This window comes from Halyomorpha halys, unplaced genomic scaffold, assembly GCF_000696795.3.
Source record: "Halyomorpha halys isolate HHAL.00 unplaced genomic scaffold, Hhal_1.1 Scaffold2091.1, whole genome shotgun sequence".
NCBI lineage: Eukaryota > Metazoa > Arthropoda > Insecta > Hemiptera > Pentatomidae > Halyomorpha > Halyomorpha halys.
In genome coordinates, this window is record NW_027105408.1 from 130,874 (window position 1) to 149,160 (window position 18,287).

At 30.7% G+C, this 18,287-nt stretch overlaps 2 protein-coding genes across 2 annotated transcripts in view; one reads left to right on the forward strand and one right to left on the reverse strand.

Moving 5' to 3' along the window:
- Pxn (Peroxidasin) overlaps positions 1-12,015 on the forward strand; it is a gene marked incomplete at its 5' end in the record, with an annotated part of 71,197 nt that extends 59,182 nt beyond the window's left edge. Inside the window, 13 exon segments of the mRNA XM_014436789.3 lie at positions 877-1,024; positions 1,106-1,218; positions 1,308-1,538; positions 1,622-1,863; positions 6,260-6,415; positions 6,494-6,694; positions 8,135-8,318; positions 8,397-8,548; positions 8,635-8,980; positions 9,080-9,197; positions 9,556-9,764; positions 10,762-10,988; positions 11,267-12,015. Coding sequence (XP_014292275.2) covers positions 877-1,024; positions 1,106-1,218; positions 1,308-1,538; positions 1,622-1,863; positions 6,260-6,415; positions 6,494-6,694; positions 8,135-8,318; positions 8,397-8,548; positions 8,635-8,980; positions 9,080-9,197; positions 9,556-9,764; positions 10,762-10,988; positions 11,267-11,362 — 2,423 coding nt within the window.
- A 16-nt stretch (positions 12,016-12,031) lies between these two features.
- Dhc1 (Dynein heavy chain 1) overlaps positions 12,032-18,287 on the reverse strand; it is a 51,597-nt gene continuing 45,341 nt past the window's right edge. Inside the window, exons 52-58 of the mRNA XM_024360536.2 lie at positions 17,931-18,125; positions 17,466-17,567; positions 17,236-17,396; positions 16,988-17,144; positions 14,976-15,188; positions 14,000-14,152; positions 12,032-12,418 (exon numbers count right to left, since the gene is read on the reverse strand). Coding sequence (XP_024216304.2) covers positions 12,032-12,418; positions 14,000-14,152; positions 14,976-15,188; positions 16,988-17,144; positions 17,236-17,396; positions 17,466-17,567; positions 17,931-18,125 — 1,368 coding nt within the window. The remainder of the gene's footprint in view (positions 12,419-13,999; positions 14,153-14,975; positions 15,189-16,987; positions 17,145-17,235; positions 17,397-17,465; positions 17,568-17,930; positions 18,126-18,287) is intronic.

Genomic DNA, 18,287 nt, shown 5'->3' on the forward strand with positions numbered 1-18,287 from the left:
ACAATATTTTAGTGCTCTTAACCCACTTATCATTTAGATGCATTCACTTTATCTTATAGAGTCCAGTCAAACGGGGCAGAGATTGGGTCTTTGGAAAAATATTTTGGTGAAGTTCAGAAAATTTGTTATTTATGTTTTTTAGAGTACTGATTACCAATTTCAACTTCACTACCTCACATTTGTTCCAGAAGTTTTAAAAAAATCTAATTATTTTTAGATTTTTTTTATAAAATTAAAAAAGCAAAAATACCTAATTCAAATAACACATAAATGTTTATATTGTGACCATTTTTCTGGTCCACATTAGGTTGGACTACATTCTTTCACACATTTCCAACTATAATTGAATATAATCAATTTCCGGTTTTGAAGTTGTGAGGAAAAAATTAAAATAAAATTGTTTTTGTTTATAAAAACAGAGCTGTGAACGGTTAAGAAACTTGGAAGTAGAATTTTTTATATACATTTGTATCTTAAGGAAAGTGTAATATTTTTGCTCCATGAATTGAAGTAATATATTTTTTTTTTTATGCTTATGGTATGTAAACAAACAACCATGTACACCGTGACTACACTTTATTGGCACTGAAATTAATTTAATTTTTAATTGAAAAAACTTAGCTAGAATAAAATAATTTTACTGCAAAACATGTGTATTAGTTTTTAATTTTCACTTTACTTCTAGAGCAGATTATGTACATATTTATAGAACAGCTCTTTAAATTAAATAACATCATAACATGTTAAGGAAATTAATAATTAGACAGATATAGGAGACATTTCAATTTATTTCTTTTTTTAAATAAATGATATTTTATGATAACTATTAATTATTAAATTAAAAAAAAAAAATACATATTTTTCATCAATTCATAGATATTTCATCTGGAATTGGAGACAATTTAGTGCTATCAGCTTTGGAAGATGCTACGAAAACTGTTGACAAAGCTGTAAGTTCAACTATTGAAGCTTTTTTTTCAAAGAAATCTCCACAATCTCCAAGCTTCTTAATGAGAGTATTAAGGTTATTCATACTGTTTTACATAAAGTGTATTCTTTTACATTTTAATTTGTTATTTATTTAATAATAAGTTAATTGACACAGATATCCTGATGAAAAAGCAAGATCTGTCGTAAGAGCTGCAGATATATATGAGAATACATTAATTAATATTAGAAAACACATAGCAAGTGGAATACATTTTAATAGCACTGAAGGTAAAAATAAATAAATAAGTAAATAATAATTTATTTAATATTCTTTCTTAGTATGGTTGTTCATTTGTTAACAATGATTTTCTTGTTAGATTTTCACTATGAGGACGTTCTTACTTCTGATCAACTACAATTGATTGCAAGGATGTCAGGCTGTATGGAACAGCTAAAAGCTAATTGCAGTGATTTATGTTTTCATAATAAGTATCGTACTATAGATGGTACATGTAACAACTTACAGCATCCTCATTGGGGAGCTGCTCATACTGCATTCAGAAGGTTATTAAAACCTATATATGAAAACGGTTTTAGTAATCCTGTGGGTATGTAAAATACACTACTTTACTTAACCATAACCGATATTTTTTAACAATTTTTTTTGGTATAAAACTGTTCCATTTTATAGGTTGGGATAAAAACCGTCTTTATAATGGTTTTTTGTTGCCCAATGCTAGGACAGTTTCACTGGAATTAATCAGAACAGAAAACATTACCCAAGATGATAGAATTTCACACATGGTCATGCAGTGGGGACAGTTTTTGGATCATGACTTAGACCATGCTATACCCTCAACAACAGCAGAAAGTTGGGAAGGAGTGGATTGTAAAAAGACTTGTAAAGCAACACCACCATGTTTCCCAATGGAGGTTAGTCACTAGGAGGTTTTTTTATTATTAATTTTTGTCAGAATTGAGAATAACACAGATAGATAACACACAAGATAAAGGCCCTCACAAATATTACAAAAAAGTCTACTATCCTGTGGATGCTGTACTAACTGTAAGCTACCAATCTTTACAGGAAGAATTGACTGGGATGGATTTAGATACAACTCAAAAAAACAAACTAGACTTGAACATTCAACTAAAGACAAAACAACACATCAATGAAGCTATAGAAAAACTCACAGAATCAATAAGAACAAGTATAAATGACAACACTTCGACTAATACAATTAATAACAATAAACAAACTAACCTACCATAGCATATTCGTATTTTAATAAGGGAAAAACGCAGAGAAAGATCGAAGCGGCATAGGACCAGATATCCAACTGATAAAACGTATTATACCAAATTGACTAAAAATCTAAAAGTAGAAATTAGAAAATACAAAATTCAAAACTTAGTTAACTTTACTGAAAATCTTACAACTACTGACAAATCATGGAGAACCACAAAACAGCTGCTGAATTTCAAAGATTTTAACTATCCGCTTCTTACTGAATCCCAAACCTGGACCAGAACTGACCAACAAAAATCGAAAACCATCGGACAACACCTTTCTAAAACCTTTATTCCGCATCCCGATATCCTTAACCCAATTCACCTTGAATGTATTGAAGCAGAATATATCCCACTCCAAATGACCCTACCATCTAAAGCATATCATCCTTCCGATATATCCAGCATCATTCTGAGATTACTTACCCCCAAAGCTCCTGAATACGACCTAATAACATCCCACATCCTTATAGTTCTTCCTTGAAAAGCCATTCTATCCTTCACCTAAATATATAATGCTGTTCTCCGTTCCACATATTTTCTTGACTCATGGAAATTATCTATAGTCAAAATGATACCCAAACCCCAAAATCCGTCTGAACATCCATCCTCTTACCGTAATATCTCTTTATTACCAATCATGGGCAAAATCCTCGAAAAACTCATATAGAAATGCCTATACCCCATCCTAGATTCAAATCCTATAATCCCTGTAATAAAATTTGGATTCCGAACATCCCACTCCACTATCCAGCAATGTCATCATGTTGCGGACGTTGTCTCATCTTTGGAGCAAGGAATGTACTGCGCGGAAGTCTTTTTCAATATAGACCCGACTTTTCATCAAGTCTGACACCCGGGACTGCTTTACAAACTTTGTAAATTCCTACCTCCTACATACTTTCTCATCATCCGTTCCTTTCTCAACGTCTATACATCTAACATCCCCAACCTATCCTAACACTATCCTCACCAGGTATGCTGATGACACATGTGTGCTCACAATTAATAATAACCCTTTGATAGCATTTCAAACTTTCCAGTCCCATATCACAACCCTCGAAGAATGGTGCTGAAATTGGAGGATAAAAATGAATCCCATCAAATCACCTTTACTCTTCATCATAAACCTGCTGACTGCCCTACAGTATACTTAAATAATGATGCTCTTACCGCTATAGAACAGATCCACTACCTTGAACTATATCTGGACAAACGAATAGGAATCCTCACACAAGACAGGAAACTGCAGGTAGATTTCGACTATTACAGCACTTACTAGACAAATGGTCTAAACTTCCAATTCATTACAAAAGATTGATCTACATGACAATAATATGGCCCACCAGGACATAGAAGTTGAGCTTTGGGGCTCCACTAAACCTTAGAATTCCTCTTGTATCCAATCCTTACAATTCAAAATCCTTTATAAAATCAATGCTCCTGACTTTGTCATAAATAAAATCATCCATAAAGATCTTAATGTTCTTTGTGTAACCGATCTAGCCTGAACCAGATATCAATCCTTCAATTATAAACTCCACTCAAACCCATTAGTTTCTAACGTTGTTTCCTCTTTCATTACTGACAATTCTCAGAGGCGCCTGAAAAGAAGATGGCCTCGAGACCTTACATTGTATAAATGTTTTTAAAGTGCTACCAATGGGTAGTTTCTCTAATTGCCTTCATCTTTATCATATGATTATGATCTTACTTCAAATCTACTTGTTGTATTTTATGTACAGTTGCAAGTATCAATAAATTAATAATAATAATATAAAGAACATTGCTTGCTGTCACTTAGCTTCACTTCTAAATGGAGGGCCAACTGTTACTAGAGAAATGCATGATTTATGAAAGGGACTTCCAATTATTTTAGATATTAAATAATTAGGACTTAACCAAGATAAATACTTACTATACATACAAATTTATTCATTCATTACTGGCACAACAGACACTATGAAGCACTTTCTTGGCCAGCTAGACTGCTTATCCCCAGATCTCCCTTCAACTAGGCAAAAGATGATGAGGACCTCCTCATCCAGGAAACATCATTTCCCGCCCGTGCTTAAGCAAGGAATGAATTTCACGAACCGTGATCTTTCTCTCGATGTTCAAAGTGAACATCAATTGTAGCACAACAGTTCTGAGTTTTTGCATGTGATTTTCTTTATGAATATTATTCTTTTACACTTATTCTTAACTTCTATTTTTTTCTTAAATATAATTTCAATTATGATGGGAAGTAAAAATAAAGTTTTTAAAATACTTGAATCTTCTCAACATGGCCGCGATTCAACGGACTTTTGTGCACACGTGTGGTGTGAAATATGGGCATTGTTGGAAAACATGGCTTATTGTCAGATTGTTGTTGCAATACTGGCAGTTTGGAGGCGTTCCTTTTGAAATAAGATAGGAGTGGGTGAGCCTCCTGAGACCTAATCTCAGCCTGGTCAGTACAACCCCCTCTCTACGGCATTTGCGACTGGAGGTACCTCAGGGCTTGACATCCTTTTTAATAATTTTTAATTTACTCATTGGGTTTTCATTCCACAAAGATTGCCATTTATCATTGACTTCCTTTCCAAGAGGTTTGCTCATTTCTGATGGAGTTAAAATTGCTTTACCACGTCCCGGAAGCACGAGTGCTTCTCTTGCAGCGTGATTGGCTAGTTCATTCCTTGCGATTCCTACATGGCTTGGGACCCATATAAATGTAACTGACATATCCTTATTGTGTAAAGTGTTTAAGTAAAAATGGATGCAGGAAATTTTTGGATGCTCTGGATACATACAACCTGAACCGTTTAACGAGCTCAATGAGTCTGTAATTATTGTTATGTTGGTGTGGTTCAAAGACAAACAGAAATGAAGTGCTGCTGCTATTCCATTTAGTTTGGCAGTGAATATGTTGCATAGTTTGTGGAGTTTAATTTTGAACATTGAGTCATTATTTACAAAGGATGGTGCTGCTGATTGGTCTGATTTAGATCCGTCTGTGCAGATTCTAAAGGATTCGGATATGTTTTGAATTAGACGAGAAAAGTGGGCTTTATATTCAACTGGTTGGTATTATTTTTCGAGTATTTGGACAGGTCTAGAATAGTTTTAGGATGTTGGAAGGTTCATGGTGGATGATTGTTTTCGGATTTGTCAATTCTTATGGTTTTGAGAAAAGTGATAGCCGAGGGAAGTTTTTCTGATAACGGAAGTGTTGAATTTTGTTACAAACTAGGTATTTTAATTGTAATTTTGAATTTTATTACAAACTAGGTATTAGTGATCCTTCTACATTTTTGACTATCCTGGTCCGTTGAATCTGCTTTGACCTACTTCAGGAGGTCCCACTCTTCTTCCATTTCTCTCTCTCCTTCAACTGGAGGGATGTTCCTCACTTCTTACTCAATACTTGACTAGAATGAGTTTCTGATTTCCTCTTCTTTGAGCTTTGTTCTGTCCCACTTGAACCTTTTTACTGCCTATAGAGCTCACTGCTTGGTTCATCTTTGCCACAACTAAATATTGGTCTGAGTTCACATTTGGTCCTCTGACTTCGTTTATTGAGTTGAAGCACCTGGATGACATCTGTATATGATCTATTTGTGTTGCAACACCATTTGGTATAGTCCAATTTTCCTTATGTTTGCTTTTATTAGGAAAGATTTTACTTATAACAAGTGCATTGGCCACCGCAAAGTTGATCAATAGTTCAATATTACTATATATACTATATTAGACTTGTAATTTGTTTCATGATTTTTACACTGTCTTCCAATTGTGGACATGAAGAAGACTCCTTTCCTATTTGTGCATTAAAATCACCTAACGCTATTTTCATGTTGAAGGTAGAGAGAGCTATTTCTTAGAATTATGCACAATTCCTCATAGAATTTTTTTTTATAAATTTATTAAATTAGGTAAATTCCTGTATTGTGTTGATTATTCATAAGAATTTGTGAATTCAAAATATAATAGTTACTGTTTGGTAAAATGTTTATCAAATCAACTTTCATTGTTTGTTTCTCACACTTTATAGGCAGACCATGATGATCCAAGAATAAAGAGCAGAAGGTGCATGGATTTCATCAGATCCAGTGCAATATGCGGTTCAGGTATGACTTCTATATTCTTTAATAAAATCCAACAAAGAGAGCAGATCAATCAGCTGACAGCATTCATTGACGCTACCCAGGTATTTGTGTTTTTTTTTTTAATTTTTTTTATTTGTATTAACAATGTTATTTTAATCCATCAAATTTCGTCTGTTAAGGTGTATGGCTTTCATGACAATAGGAGCATTCTCTTAAGAGATTATACACAGGATCTTGGTCTACTCCGTGTTGGGATAGACACTGAATCTGGGAAGCCATTGCTACCCCTGGCTGGATTTCAAGAGGTAGATTGCAGAAGGGACCCAACTGAACATGAAGCAGGTTGTTTCTTAGCAGGAGACATAAGAGTGAATGAACAGGTCAGCATTTTGAGGCAATCTTTGGCTAATATAGACATGTAAAATGAATTTAAAACATGCTTATAGGTTATTTGTACATGGAACAAAATTTTAGGGGTTTATTTTGATAGGAAGATGAATTTAAATTAAGCTATAATTTCATTGATTATTTTAAGCTTTTGAGATTTTTTTTTCTCTTTATTCTGGAAAACCTAACTTTTCTACCTTTATACAAAGTAACAAAATAATAACGTTAAAAGCAACATTAAATTTTTCTCATTCACTATAGCTTTAATAAAGCAGCCTATTTTACAAAATGCAATGTTTCAAAAATAAGTTGTGCTTATGTCAAAGTAACATGATTTAAAATGATATTGGATATAGATTGAGATCCTCAATCTTTATATCAAACCCTGTAGTAATACATAACTTTATATTAATTTAGCTTAAAAGTATAGTTCTAGCTGTTGGCGTATGATATAGTGTATATAACTGGCAACAGTCTTAACTTTTACACTTTGATCATAATAGTAGTTACAACAAATTAAAACCAATAATTAATAACTACATATGAATACTACCAGAAAATATCGAGGTCACATACTTTTCCCCAAATGTTCATTGGAAAAAAGTTTATCTTGTTATCGCCAATTCTTTACTTTTTATGCATATTCTTCAAAAACAATTTTGAACTAGTTAGAGCTTGTTTTGACTTTACCATCACTTCCATTGCCTATCAGAAACTGTTGTTACTCATTTTTAAAAATAAAATCAAGTTACCATGATTTTCCATTAGTGTTTTCGTATGCAATTAAATTAAAAGTTAAATCTGTACCACTACAACCCATGAAGGATCAGGGGTGTAGTACTTTATAAGGAAGTACAAGACAGTTACTAGACCAACGGTTGTGCAACTAGGTGATTTGGTCTGAATAATGCTCGACAGCTTGATTTTTACCCAATTAAGAGTACCCACTATGAGGCTGGATGAACCCCGGAGGGCTCCAGAATCCACAGGGCTGACTCAACAGCTACAAAGAATCAAATAATAAAGGTGCATAAATATGGGACAATTGTCCCTAAATGTTGTACAACAATGAAGAAAAATATAAAATAGACTATATTCATCTTTGGAAGTTTTTGAACCAAAACAATTTATAGAAAATAATAAATTATCTGCTACAGCCAGATTCGAGCCCGGGTTGGTAGTCCATTGTCTTACTAATGACCTACCCTCTCTCATAGTCCCAGAATCTTTATGTAGATAATATAAATATATTCAAATCAGGTAAAACTAACATGCAAAATTATCAGTGTTTTTATTAATTTATTCTTTCTTGAAGATTATTTAACAAAAATGGTAAATCAATCAATGCCAAATTAGATAAAAGATATTTTTGTGTTTTTACATTATTCATTCAATGGAAGTTCTCATAATTATTGCTATATTTTATTTTATAGATTAGTTTAGTGGCTATGCATACAATCTGGCTAAGAGAACATAATAGAATAGCAACTGAGCTAAAAAAAATTAATCCTCATTGGACAGGAAATACCATATTTCACGAAGCTCGTAAAATTGTAGGAGCACAAATGCAGCACATCACATTCCAACATTGGCTTCCTCATGTTTTAGGAGATAAAGGTAAAATTATTAGACTAAATTAAGTGAAGGTTTATTGAAAGCAAATATCTGAATAACATGGAAGTAATTTGTTTTCAGGATTGGAATTAGTAGGTAGTTATCAAGGCTATAATCCAAATATTGATCCAGGCATTTCAAATGAATTTGCGACTTCAGCATTAAGATTCGGTCATACATTAATCAACCCAGTTCTCTCACGTCTTGATAGTAACTTCAAAACAATTCCAGAAGTAATTTTTGTTTTTATATCCATAAATTATGTAAGATTATTATGATACAATATTTACAAAGCTGTTTTCAAAATTTTTTTGTTAAGGGTGATTTACCTCTGGGAAAAGCATTCTTTTCTCCCTGGAGGATAATTGAGGAAGGAGGCGTTGATGCCCTTATGAGGGGAATGTGGGCAACCCCAGCAAAAAAGAAAATGCCCAATCAGAATTTAAATAATGAGCTTACTGACCATCTGTTCACATCATTTCACGCAGTTGCTTTAGATCTGGCTTCCATGAATGTCCAGCGGAGCAGAGATCATGGCATACCTTTTTATAATGATTACAGGAAATTATGCAATTTATCTTCAGCTGAAACTTTTGATGATTTGAAAACAGAAATTTCAGATCCAGACATTAGGGCTAAATTACAGAAGTTGTATGGGGATCCAAGTAGGTTTATAAAAATGTATATTATTAATTTTATGAATATATATACGTATATACACATGTTCTAATTTAATATTCTCTATTCATTTATTTTTTTTAAAGGAAACATTGATATTTTCGTTGGTGGTATTCTCGAAGATCAAATTGAAGGAGCGAAAATGGGCCCTACTTTCCGATGCATTTTGACTGAACAGTTCAGAAGAATAAGAGATGGAGATAGGTACAAAAATCATATTCATAAAAAAAAAAAAAACTTTGGAGGATGCAATTATGCCTATTGTCTTAGATCAGCCTCTTTTAGCCAAAAACAGTTGTAAATCGATGACTGATTTAAGGGTTAACTTATATCTTATGGTTAACTACAGATTAAATCTAGATCCACTTAGATCAGAATATAATGGAAACCAGTTTTAAACCATCCACCCTGCTTTAGTTGGGGAATCTAAATGTTTTAAACCCAACAAACTACATTTATTTGATTGCATTACAGTTTGAATTAATAAAACAGTCTACATATTTAGAAAATATAGAATTAAATGGTCAGTAATAAATTTATCAATGATTAAAATAAATTACAGGTTTTGGTATGAAAATCCAGCAACCTTCAAACCTGCACAACTGACTCAGATCAAACAAAGCTCTTTAGCCAGAATACTTTGTGATAATGCTGACAACATCACAGCTATCTCTCCAAATGTTTTTATTATACCTGAAAGACAATCACCTTCAAATGTAAAGTGTGAAGAACTCCCAGAAATCGATTTACGTTTCTGGTATGAGTGTGAAGGTAAGACAAAATAAAATAATTTTATATTTCAATAAAGTTAATTTTGTTACTAAGACAGATACAATTAAAGAGTTGACTAAGGTACTTAGCAACTGCTAAGTTTGATATTTTAAGAAAAACAATATAAAATGAATTAGTGCCATTCATGATCATCTGTAAAAATCAATGAAGTCAATATTATCCAATTTTTTAATTTACAGATAATAATAAAGTAAAGAGTGATACATAAACAATAATTTTTTTTCTTAATCAACATTAACTTCAGGTTGATAAAAAATCTTGGCAAAATCTTTTGTACCAGAATAATAGATTTTTTGATACATAATGTCAAACACCTGAATAATTTTGTTTTTCTATAGCCCATTTAACTACAAAATTTAATATTTAACCATATAAAGCAGTAATTTCCAACCCAAAGAAGTCTGCAAACCACTAAGCAAGACATTAAACCATATAAGGACCAACATTAACCCTGGACTTGAAGCAAAGGAGGAGTCCATAATGCTTTACCTGTTAACTGGGGAATAAACTTTTGTTAACACGTTTTACTACATGAAATTTTTTATAAATACACTATTATTAAATAGATAAGAACTACATAAAACTCAATGTGTTCAAAATATTTTGTCATACCCAGTTAACAGGTTAAAAGTGGATTTTGTAGCACTTTTATTAGAAATTTTATAATACTACTCAAATATCAAGAAAGATAAACAAAGTGCATTGTTTTGTTTTATTTAACCGAACTTGGTGTTTTCATTTATTTATTTTATTTTTACCACTGGTTAACTCAGAGGGGCAGTCAAGCGGAACTCTAATGTAAAACTATCTAAACTTTTACATGGAGCTGTACACACAGCAAAAAAATTTCAGTCTTGTTTGGAGTCAGTATCAGCAGTTTTCTAGACCTCGTTCCTATCCCCAATGTAAAATTTACTACATACTAAATATTTTTAATGAAAAACTTTTAGTAAAATTTGTACCCTCTTACATTTAGATTGTGAAAATGATGTTTCATCAAGAGGTAGAAGAGGTTTAGTCGATGGTGAAATGGAGGATCGAATGGAAGGATTAGAAAACATGGTAGAGGAGCTTCAAAAAACAGTGAAATCCCTTAAAAGGAGAATGAAAGGTTTAACTGCTAAGTGCCGTGACAACAAAGGGAATATAAGGCATGACGGAGACACTTGGCAGAAGGATAGTTGTACTTTATGTGAATGCCAGGTGACTATTTTTTAAATGAATCATAGAAAATACAAGCTAGCTGTATTATTTTATTTAAATACAATTTTCTTACCATATTTCCATAATTAGGTAAAATTATATTTATAATTATTTCAACATTTCTATCACAGTCTTGTTCAATATCTACATATTAACATAAAAATAAATTACAATAGTAACAATTATACTCAGGTTACTTTCTTAAAATATTTAAATTAATATAACATTTCAAGTTTATAATTATAACAATAAAATAAGTTAAAATTTTAATGTTTCAGGGAGTACAGGTTTCTTGTACGAGGATTCAGTGTGCCAAGCTTAATTGTGAAAATCAACAGAAAGTCGATGGGAGGTGCTGCCCTGTTTGTGCTTAAGTAAAGGACCAGCTATGTAGGTGTCTGTAAACAGTGTACAGTGTTTGGTGATTGTGAACCATTGTATGTATAAGTGTGATTGAAGTCTGTAAAATTAAGTTGATAAACATTCATAATATACCACCATCTGCAATTGGATTATTTTCTAAAATGTAAAAGAAAAAGAAAAAAACCAAGATTATTTTGAAAATAAGAACATAGTTTGCACTATATTCAAAAATATTTAAATCTAAGGAAAGCAAAAATGAAGAAATCAACTATTGATGGGTGTAATAGTTCTATTTCAATTTGTACTAATTATTTTTAAGTTTGACGCAAATGTTATACATATTTTGTGTTATGTTTTGATAATTTAACTAAAACTATTGTCAATCAGAAAGGCTTAGGTAGAATTAAAATGAGAAGGCATTCAATACTAATGTGTCTTATGAACTATTTAAATACCATCAGACTTGGGATATGTGTTGTAAATTGAAAATGTGATTCACTAGTAGTTTTTTTAAGTTCAGAAAGATAGTTGTATAGTTCATGTATAAAGTGATAAGAAAAAAAAAATTTGTACTAGCTGTTCATTACTTGTGTTCTTAATTATTTATTGTGATATATTTGTAATGCTATTTTGTAATAAACAATTATATTTTTGTTCTCTTTTATACTAGAATAACAACTTTACTTAATGTCGCACAACAAAGCAACACCTCTCAATGTCCAATGCCTCGGGTTATTATCAGTTTCAAAATCAATCGAACCAACATACTTCTGGTCAGTTCTCTGTGGTTTTCTATAAATTGGGCATTCATACAGCTTTGGGTCTTTCCCAGCAGTTGTGTTTATTGCATAGATATATATTACCGGCATTTGTTCATATAAAACCTTTGGTTTGCTTTCTATTAGTTTCCCTGATCTGCGGTCTAAACCAGCACCTTCAAGAAATAAGCCATAAACATAAACACCTTCAGGAGGAGCATCATGTATATCTTCCTTGTTATGCCTTGTAATCAGATTTTGGAGAACTACAGAATCTAAAGCCCAACCCTTATGAGCTCTAGTTACTTCCTAAAACCAAAATCATAATAATTTTTAATTATGATATACATAGTAAAAAAAAAAAATTGTATGCTTATCACGAATGGATACATCAAGGACTCAACATATTTCATATATTAAAAGTAGACTAATTGAAAAATTACATGGACTCCTAATTTACTATGAAAAGCTGATCTATAGGATCTATAGAAGGTCTAGAAGTTTATTTATAAGACTACCATTATATCATTTAGGCTAATATAGTCTTGATAAATAAAATTCCCATTGTGTAAAATTTTACTTGTCTAAAACCCTTATCTCAACAAACTGTGATATTATTTCTGTATATTACTTCACTAATGAAATAATAATATGTTAAATCTATCCATACCAGACTTTGCCTAAATTAAATTAAATCTTTCATGTTTTCAAAAACTTGTTAGCAGTCCAAAATATTGCTTTCAACATTATTTCCATAAATCATTTGAGGAATCTGAATGGAAGATGGATATTTGATCTTCTTGGATAACAAGAAAAGTGGGAAGGCCGAAGTTGAGATGGATAGATGATGTTAGTGCTGGTGCAAGACCTCTGGGAATCAGGAACTGGTAGAAGGTGACTCTGGAGGAAGCCAAAATCTATTAACTGCTCAGGATGGTGATGATTTAAATAAATGTATGACTTAGCATTGGAGAGCATCTCTCTAAAAAACAGATAAGGCCTATCATATAAATTGCTACCATGCCAGTAGGTGACAAATAAAGGTGGATGGGAGTCATTTATATGTGATTAAAAAAAAATATTTTGTGGTATTGACAAAGTTCATTCAAAAATGGCTAATAGTTTAAGGGGATGAGAATATTTCAAAATGCCAATATCTTAAATTAGTATTAAAGCAACTTCAGCACTCCAAAAAGTGAAATATATAAAATAACAAAAAATTAAGTTAAACGACAGTGCAACTATGCACCAAACACCCTGAGCATGCCCAAACTTGCAATTTTGTGGAACATTATTTCAGAGAATTCCTTTTCAGTGGGATTCAAAATCAGACAGAGATAAAATCAGAACAGTATTTCAAAATCACTTCTTTTAGGATTCCAAAATATCAATTGTATTAAATAACAAACTTTCTCCCCTTATAAAGTTGAGAAAGCAAAAAGCAACAGTTTAGGCTGATATTAGTTTTGTTTTAATGTTCCCCTGCAAATTAAAACTTGAAATGACATTTGTTTTAGACAAGTAGTACTTATAACATAAATTTGTTAAGTAATAGTAGTTAAATATCCCAATATAGAATACTGGAAGAAGATTGTTGACCATATGAAGTAGATTGGAGGAAGATAGTCCGGGTGGCAGTCAATAAAGTTATCAAAATAGTAACAAAAAACTATTTATTGTTAACCAACGTTTTGCCCCAATTTGAAGGGCTTTGTTAGGGCTGATAAGAATGACGTTCTGCGACCAACTTCTCAGTTAACAATAAATAGTTTTTTGTTACTATTTTGATACTTTTATTGACTACCACCCGGACTATCTTTCTCCAACCAATATAGAATACATCTATGATCTTGTTATACATGAAAAATAAGTTTTATATAATAAATTCACCTGTCTCATAGCAGTTAAGAAACCTTGAGGGTTAAAAAATCCGGTCATCCAAAATACAACAGGCCTTCCATGGTGTAACCACTTCTTAAATTGAACTTCTCTTTCAAGAAGTTCAGTGTACCAAAATCCTAAAGTAGCTGATTCCCATGATAACTAAAAAAAAAAATTAATTAACATCAATTGATAAAATGTTTCAACCACAGCTATGTAAGTTTATTGTTTATTATTAATTAAAGCATATAATTAATGATTTGAGAGAACTTAAGGTAAAAAAAGCCTAAGATGTCATATAACCATACCTCAGAAACAAAAAAAAAGGGTCTAAATAAAATCTTTGCTTCAAAGTCATTTTTAGAAATACTGATGGTTTATTCACACATAGCTTACTCCTAAAATATAAGCCACCGTTTTTCATCAATTAAATCCATCAAATTGAAACTATTTAAACATTTTTGTTATACTGATATTTAATTTTTTGTAATCTGATCCAAAAAGAATCAAAACGGTTTTAAAAATCAAAGTTCTTTTTGTTTACAATGGCTTGAGGATAAAAATGAAAAAGGGCATAGACTTTGTTCATACTCCTATAAATTTAAAGTATTATAACTGAAAACCTTACGTTTAAATATTATAAATTATTTATTATGAACCACTTCATTACTGTTATTTCTTTTTTGTTTTTTGGGATGTTCATTTTTAAATTATGAACTATCAATTAGAATGACAATTAGACAAATTTTATTTCTACTTTTTATAATTCTATGAGAGATTAATTCATCTTTCCTATTAATTAAGTTTCAAAAAATGTAATTAGGCATGATGCGCTTAAATGGCAATATTTATTAAAAACTATTCTATATAAAAGGGATCTAAATTTTGTAAAATACTGAGGCATAAAATTAATTGCTATTACCTTTACAAAGCAATAACTATTCTAAGAATATTCTAAAGAAAACAGTTTAAATTATAAGTCTACCTTTTGCCAACTTTCAGGTATTCTAGCATCATACATTGCATCCAATGACATTCGTAGATTATGGGACATGACAATAGTGCCATCTATTGCCAATTTGACATTAACCAATGTTGTTTGAACAGCCCTAATAACTTTCTGAAGTCTATCTATTTCTTGCCGAAGAAAAATGTTCATTGGAAGGAGAGCTCCCATCCTCTGCAAAGCATCTCTGACCTGAAAATATTATAATTAATACTTTTATATAGCGCAATTATTTTTGGCAGCAAAGATATTAATATTGAAGCTTTTAGTTTACTTTTTGATAACAATGAATAAATAGCATATTTAATTTTAAAGAAAAGTTTACTTATGATGAAATTATCAATCACTAATAATTTATATGTAACTGGAATAATATATGATAGAAAATTAATTATTAGTAAAATATTTTTATCTAATTTTTGTCTTTACATAATATAATTAACTTCAACAAAGCTAAACCTAAAGGTAAAAATTATATGAAGTGGATATGATTAATTTTAGAATCATACTACAATTAACAAGAGAATAAAAAATAGTGTAAAAAACAACAAAAAATCATCTCCTTCTATGGATAAATATAGAAATAGCAACAGATGATACACCTGAATTGTTAGTTAAGCTCTTAAGAAGGTAGGTAATTCTCTAATAAAAAAATTATGTTTCCAGAATTTTTCAATTTTACTTTATTTGAAATGAGTCAGTTTGCTTTGATAATAGATGGATTAGCATTGGATCAGCAAGATCATGATTTGTAGACAATGTTTGCTATAATAAGTTATATAAAAGGAAAATTTATGATTAAAAGCTTTAATAATTTTAACAATGACCTGAAAATTAGGAGGCATAAATAAATAATAAATTAATAGATTAAGTAAATAAATATTATATTGAAATGAGTGAAAAGAGGGAGAGGGTGATTATAGCCATCCTTAGGACACAACTCCCGAACAGTACATTATAATCATTAATAAATTTAGATTCAAACTGTATAATATTTTTTTAAATGATAATATTGTGAACTATGATGACATAATATCATTACATTACAAAAAACAAAACAGTGTAATTAAAAAGATTAGTCTTTATTAGTTATGACCAAATTAATCATAATTTTCCTATACAAGTACTAACTTTTTCAACAGTAGTTAAACAAGACCTTATAATAGTAGGGGATTGTAAATTGAATCTACAAGGAGATACACTGTTAATTTATTCCTCAAAATATCAAAACAGTATATTTTTAAATTAAACTTGTATTAAAATGCTGAATTATCCTAGCTATTAACTTATGCTTTAGATCATGCTGAAAAACTATTATTAATAATTGTGTTTAAAAAACATAAAAATACTTCCTATCCTTTTTCTTATCAATCAAATATAATTAATTGTTAAAAACATAGATGGAAATAACAAAAATATTCCATCAGAAAAATAGCCCAATTTATTATTAAGTAATTTAAACACAATATCAATAGTAGATGGATATTTCATGAAAAACCAAACAATTCGAAAACTAATACCCAAGTATCTACTTTTATGTCTAATAAGAGTGGAAGAAAATTTAATAAATTAAATATATTACTTTGCTTCACCACCAGACCTTCCATAATACAATTTTTTGATCTTGCCTTAGGGTAAAAAATTAAAACACAATAGCGCTTAATTTATATACTTATGTCTTAGATATTTCAGGGATACAGCATCTACCTCTTCATCATTTAATTTATCTCAGTATTATTGGATGGGTCAAAGGTATTCAATAATATATATGAACTACACTGAAATTTAGATGATAATACAAAAATGCTAAAGAGAGGAATGCAATATTCCTGATATAACCAAAACATAAATATATAAACAAAGGACTATTTTATTTTAATTTCTGATCTAAAGGCAAGATAAAAAACAAAAAGTATGCATTTACTTTTTAAAAGGAATCATTGAAATCACTGGTAATGGAACAGAAAATTTTAATTCATTAAAAAACATACTTCAAAACTATTGTACTGCTTTGGCAGCTTACGGAGCATATCATCAGCCAATTTATACACAGCTGCTTCTCTTGTTTCACCACCTTGAGAGCCTCCTTCCTTAGGTTGTACATTTAATATTGTATCCAAAATCCCATTTGCAGTATTTATCTGGTAACTGGAAGTCATATGATACATACAGAAATATTTTATTAAATTATATAAGATAGTATTTTGGTTTTAATGGATGATGGTGTAAGTGAGCTTACGTTATGTCAGCATTAGGATGTAGTCCAAAAACCTCTGGAGAGTCAGTTACAGGCAAGCTATTAATATAATCTGTATAGCCTTGAATGTTCCGTGTAATCGGAACTTTATAACCATGATAAAATTCAAACCCGGGTCTAAGAAGTACATCACAGAACCAAACCTACATCAGAAATCCATTTAAAATAAAAGTTATAATACCTATGGTAATATATACATTTAAAATAATTACCTGAGTAAATGTCGTTAATAGCCTTTTATCAAAGTCATCAGTCACCCTTCCTCCATATTGTACTTCACCGAGCATATAACAAACTGTTGCCCAAGATATTCCCTGTATCAATGTTTCATTAATTTTTCAAATTGTAAAAGAAAAAATTTAATTTGCAATAAAAGAGCTATTGAAACCTCTGTAGCATTTCACAAATAAATAAATGAAGAGTGATCTATCAAAAGTCAATATATTAACTTTTAGAAAGTTATTTAAAAACTATTACTAGAGTATCTCATGTAAATGAGATAAATTTTTATAGAAAATTTTGCTTTTATGACACCTATTTGACCAAACAAGATTTTGGTATAGAATTTTAATTTTTCAAAAACACCATTAATTAAATTAAAGAAAAAACTTTAATTATCAAAAGAGGTCAATTAGGAGAATAGGAATAATACAAATGAATTAATTATTTTTACATACTTTTTTGGGATCCATATCATCCAAATGGTTCTGAATAAACTGCACCGATGCAGCGAAATCTGCCTGATTGAATTCATAAGCCACATTCCATCCAAGAGGACCAAACTTTCTTCTTTCTTGAAGAATCGTATGAAGGAATGCAACAGCATAAAGCAAAGGAGGCCATTGACCTTGTGCTGAGTAGTCCAGAGTATCCTGAAATTAAAATGTGGACAATATTTGAGAAAACTGCTCCTGAACCTCCCTGCTTGTATCAAAAAATTCAGTATGCTGATATGAAAATGTACTACTTGTTATGGTATCAGAGGTTTTTGGTAAGAAAAAAATAATCATAAACTTAATAAGTTCAAACTCCTT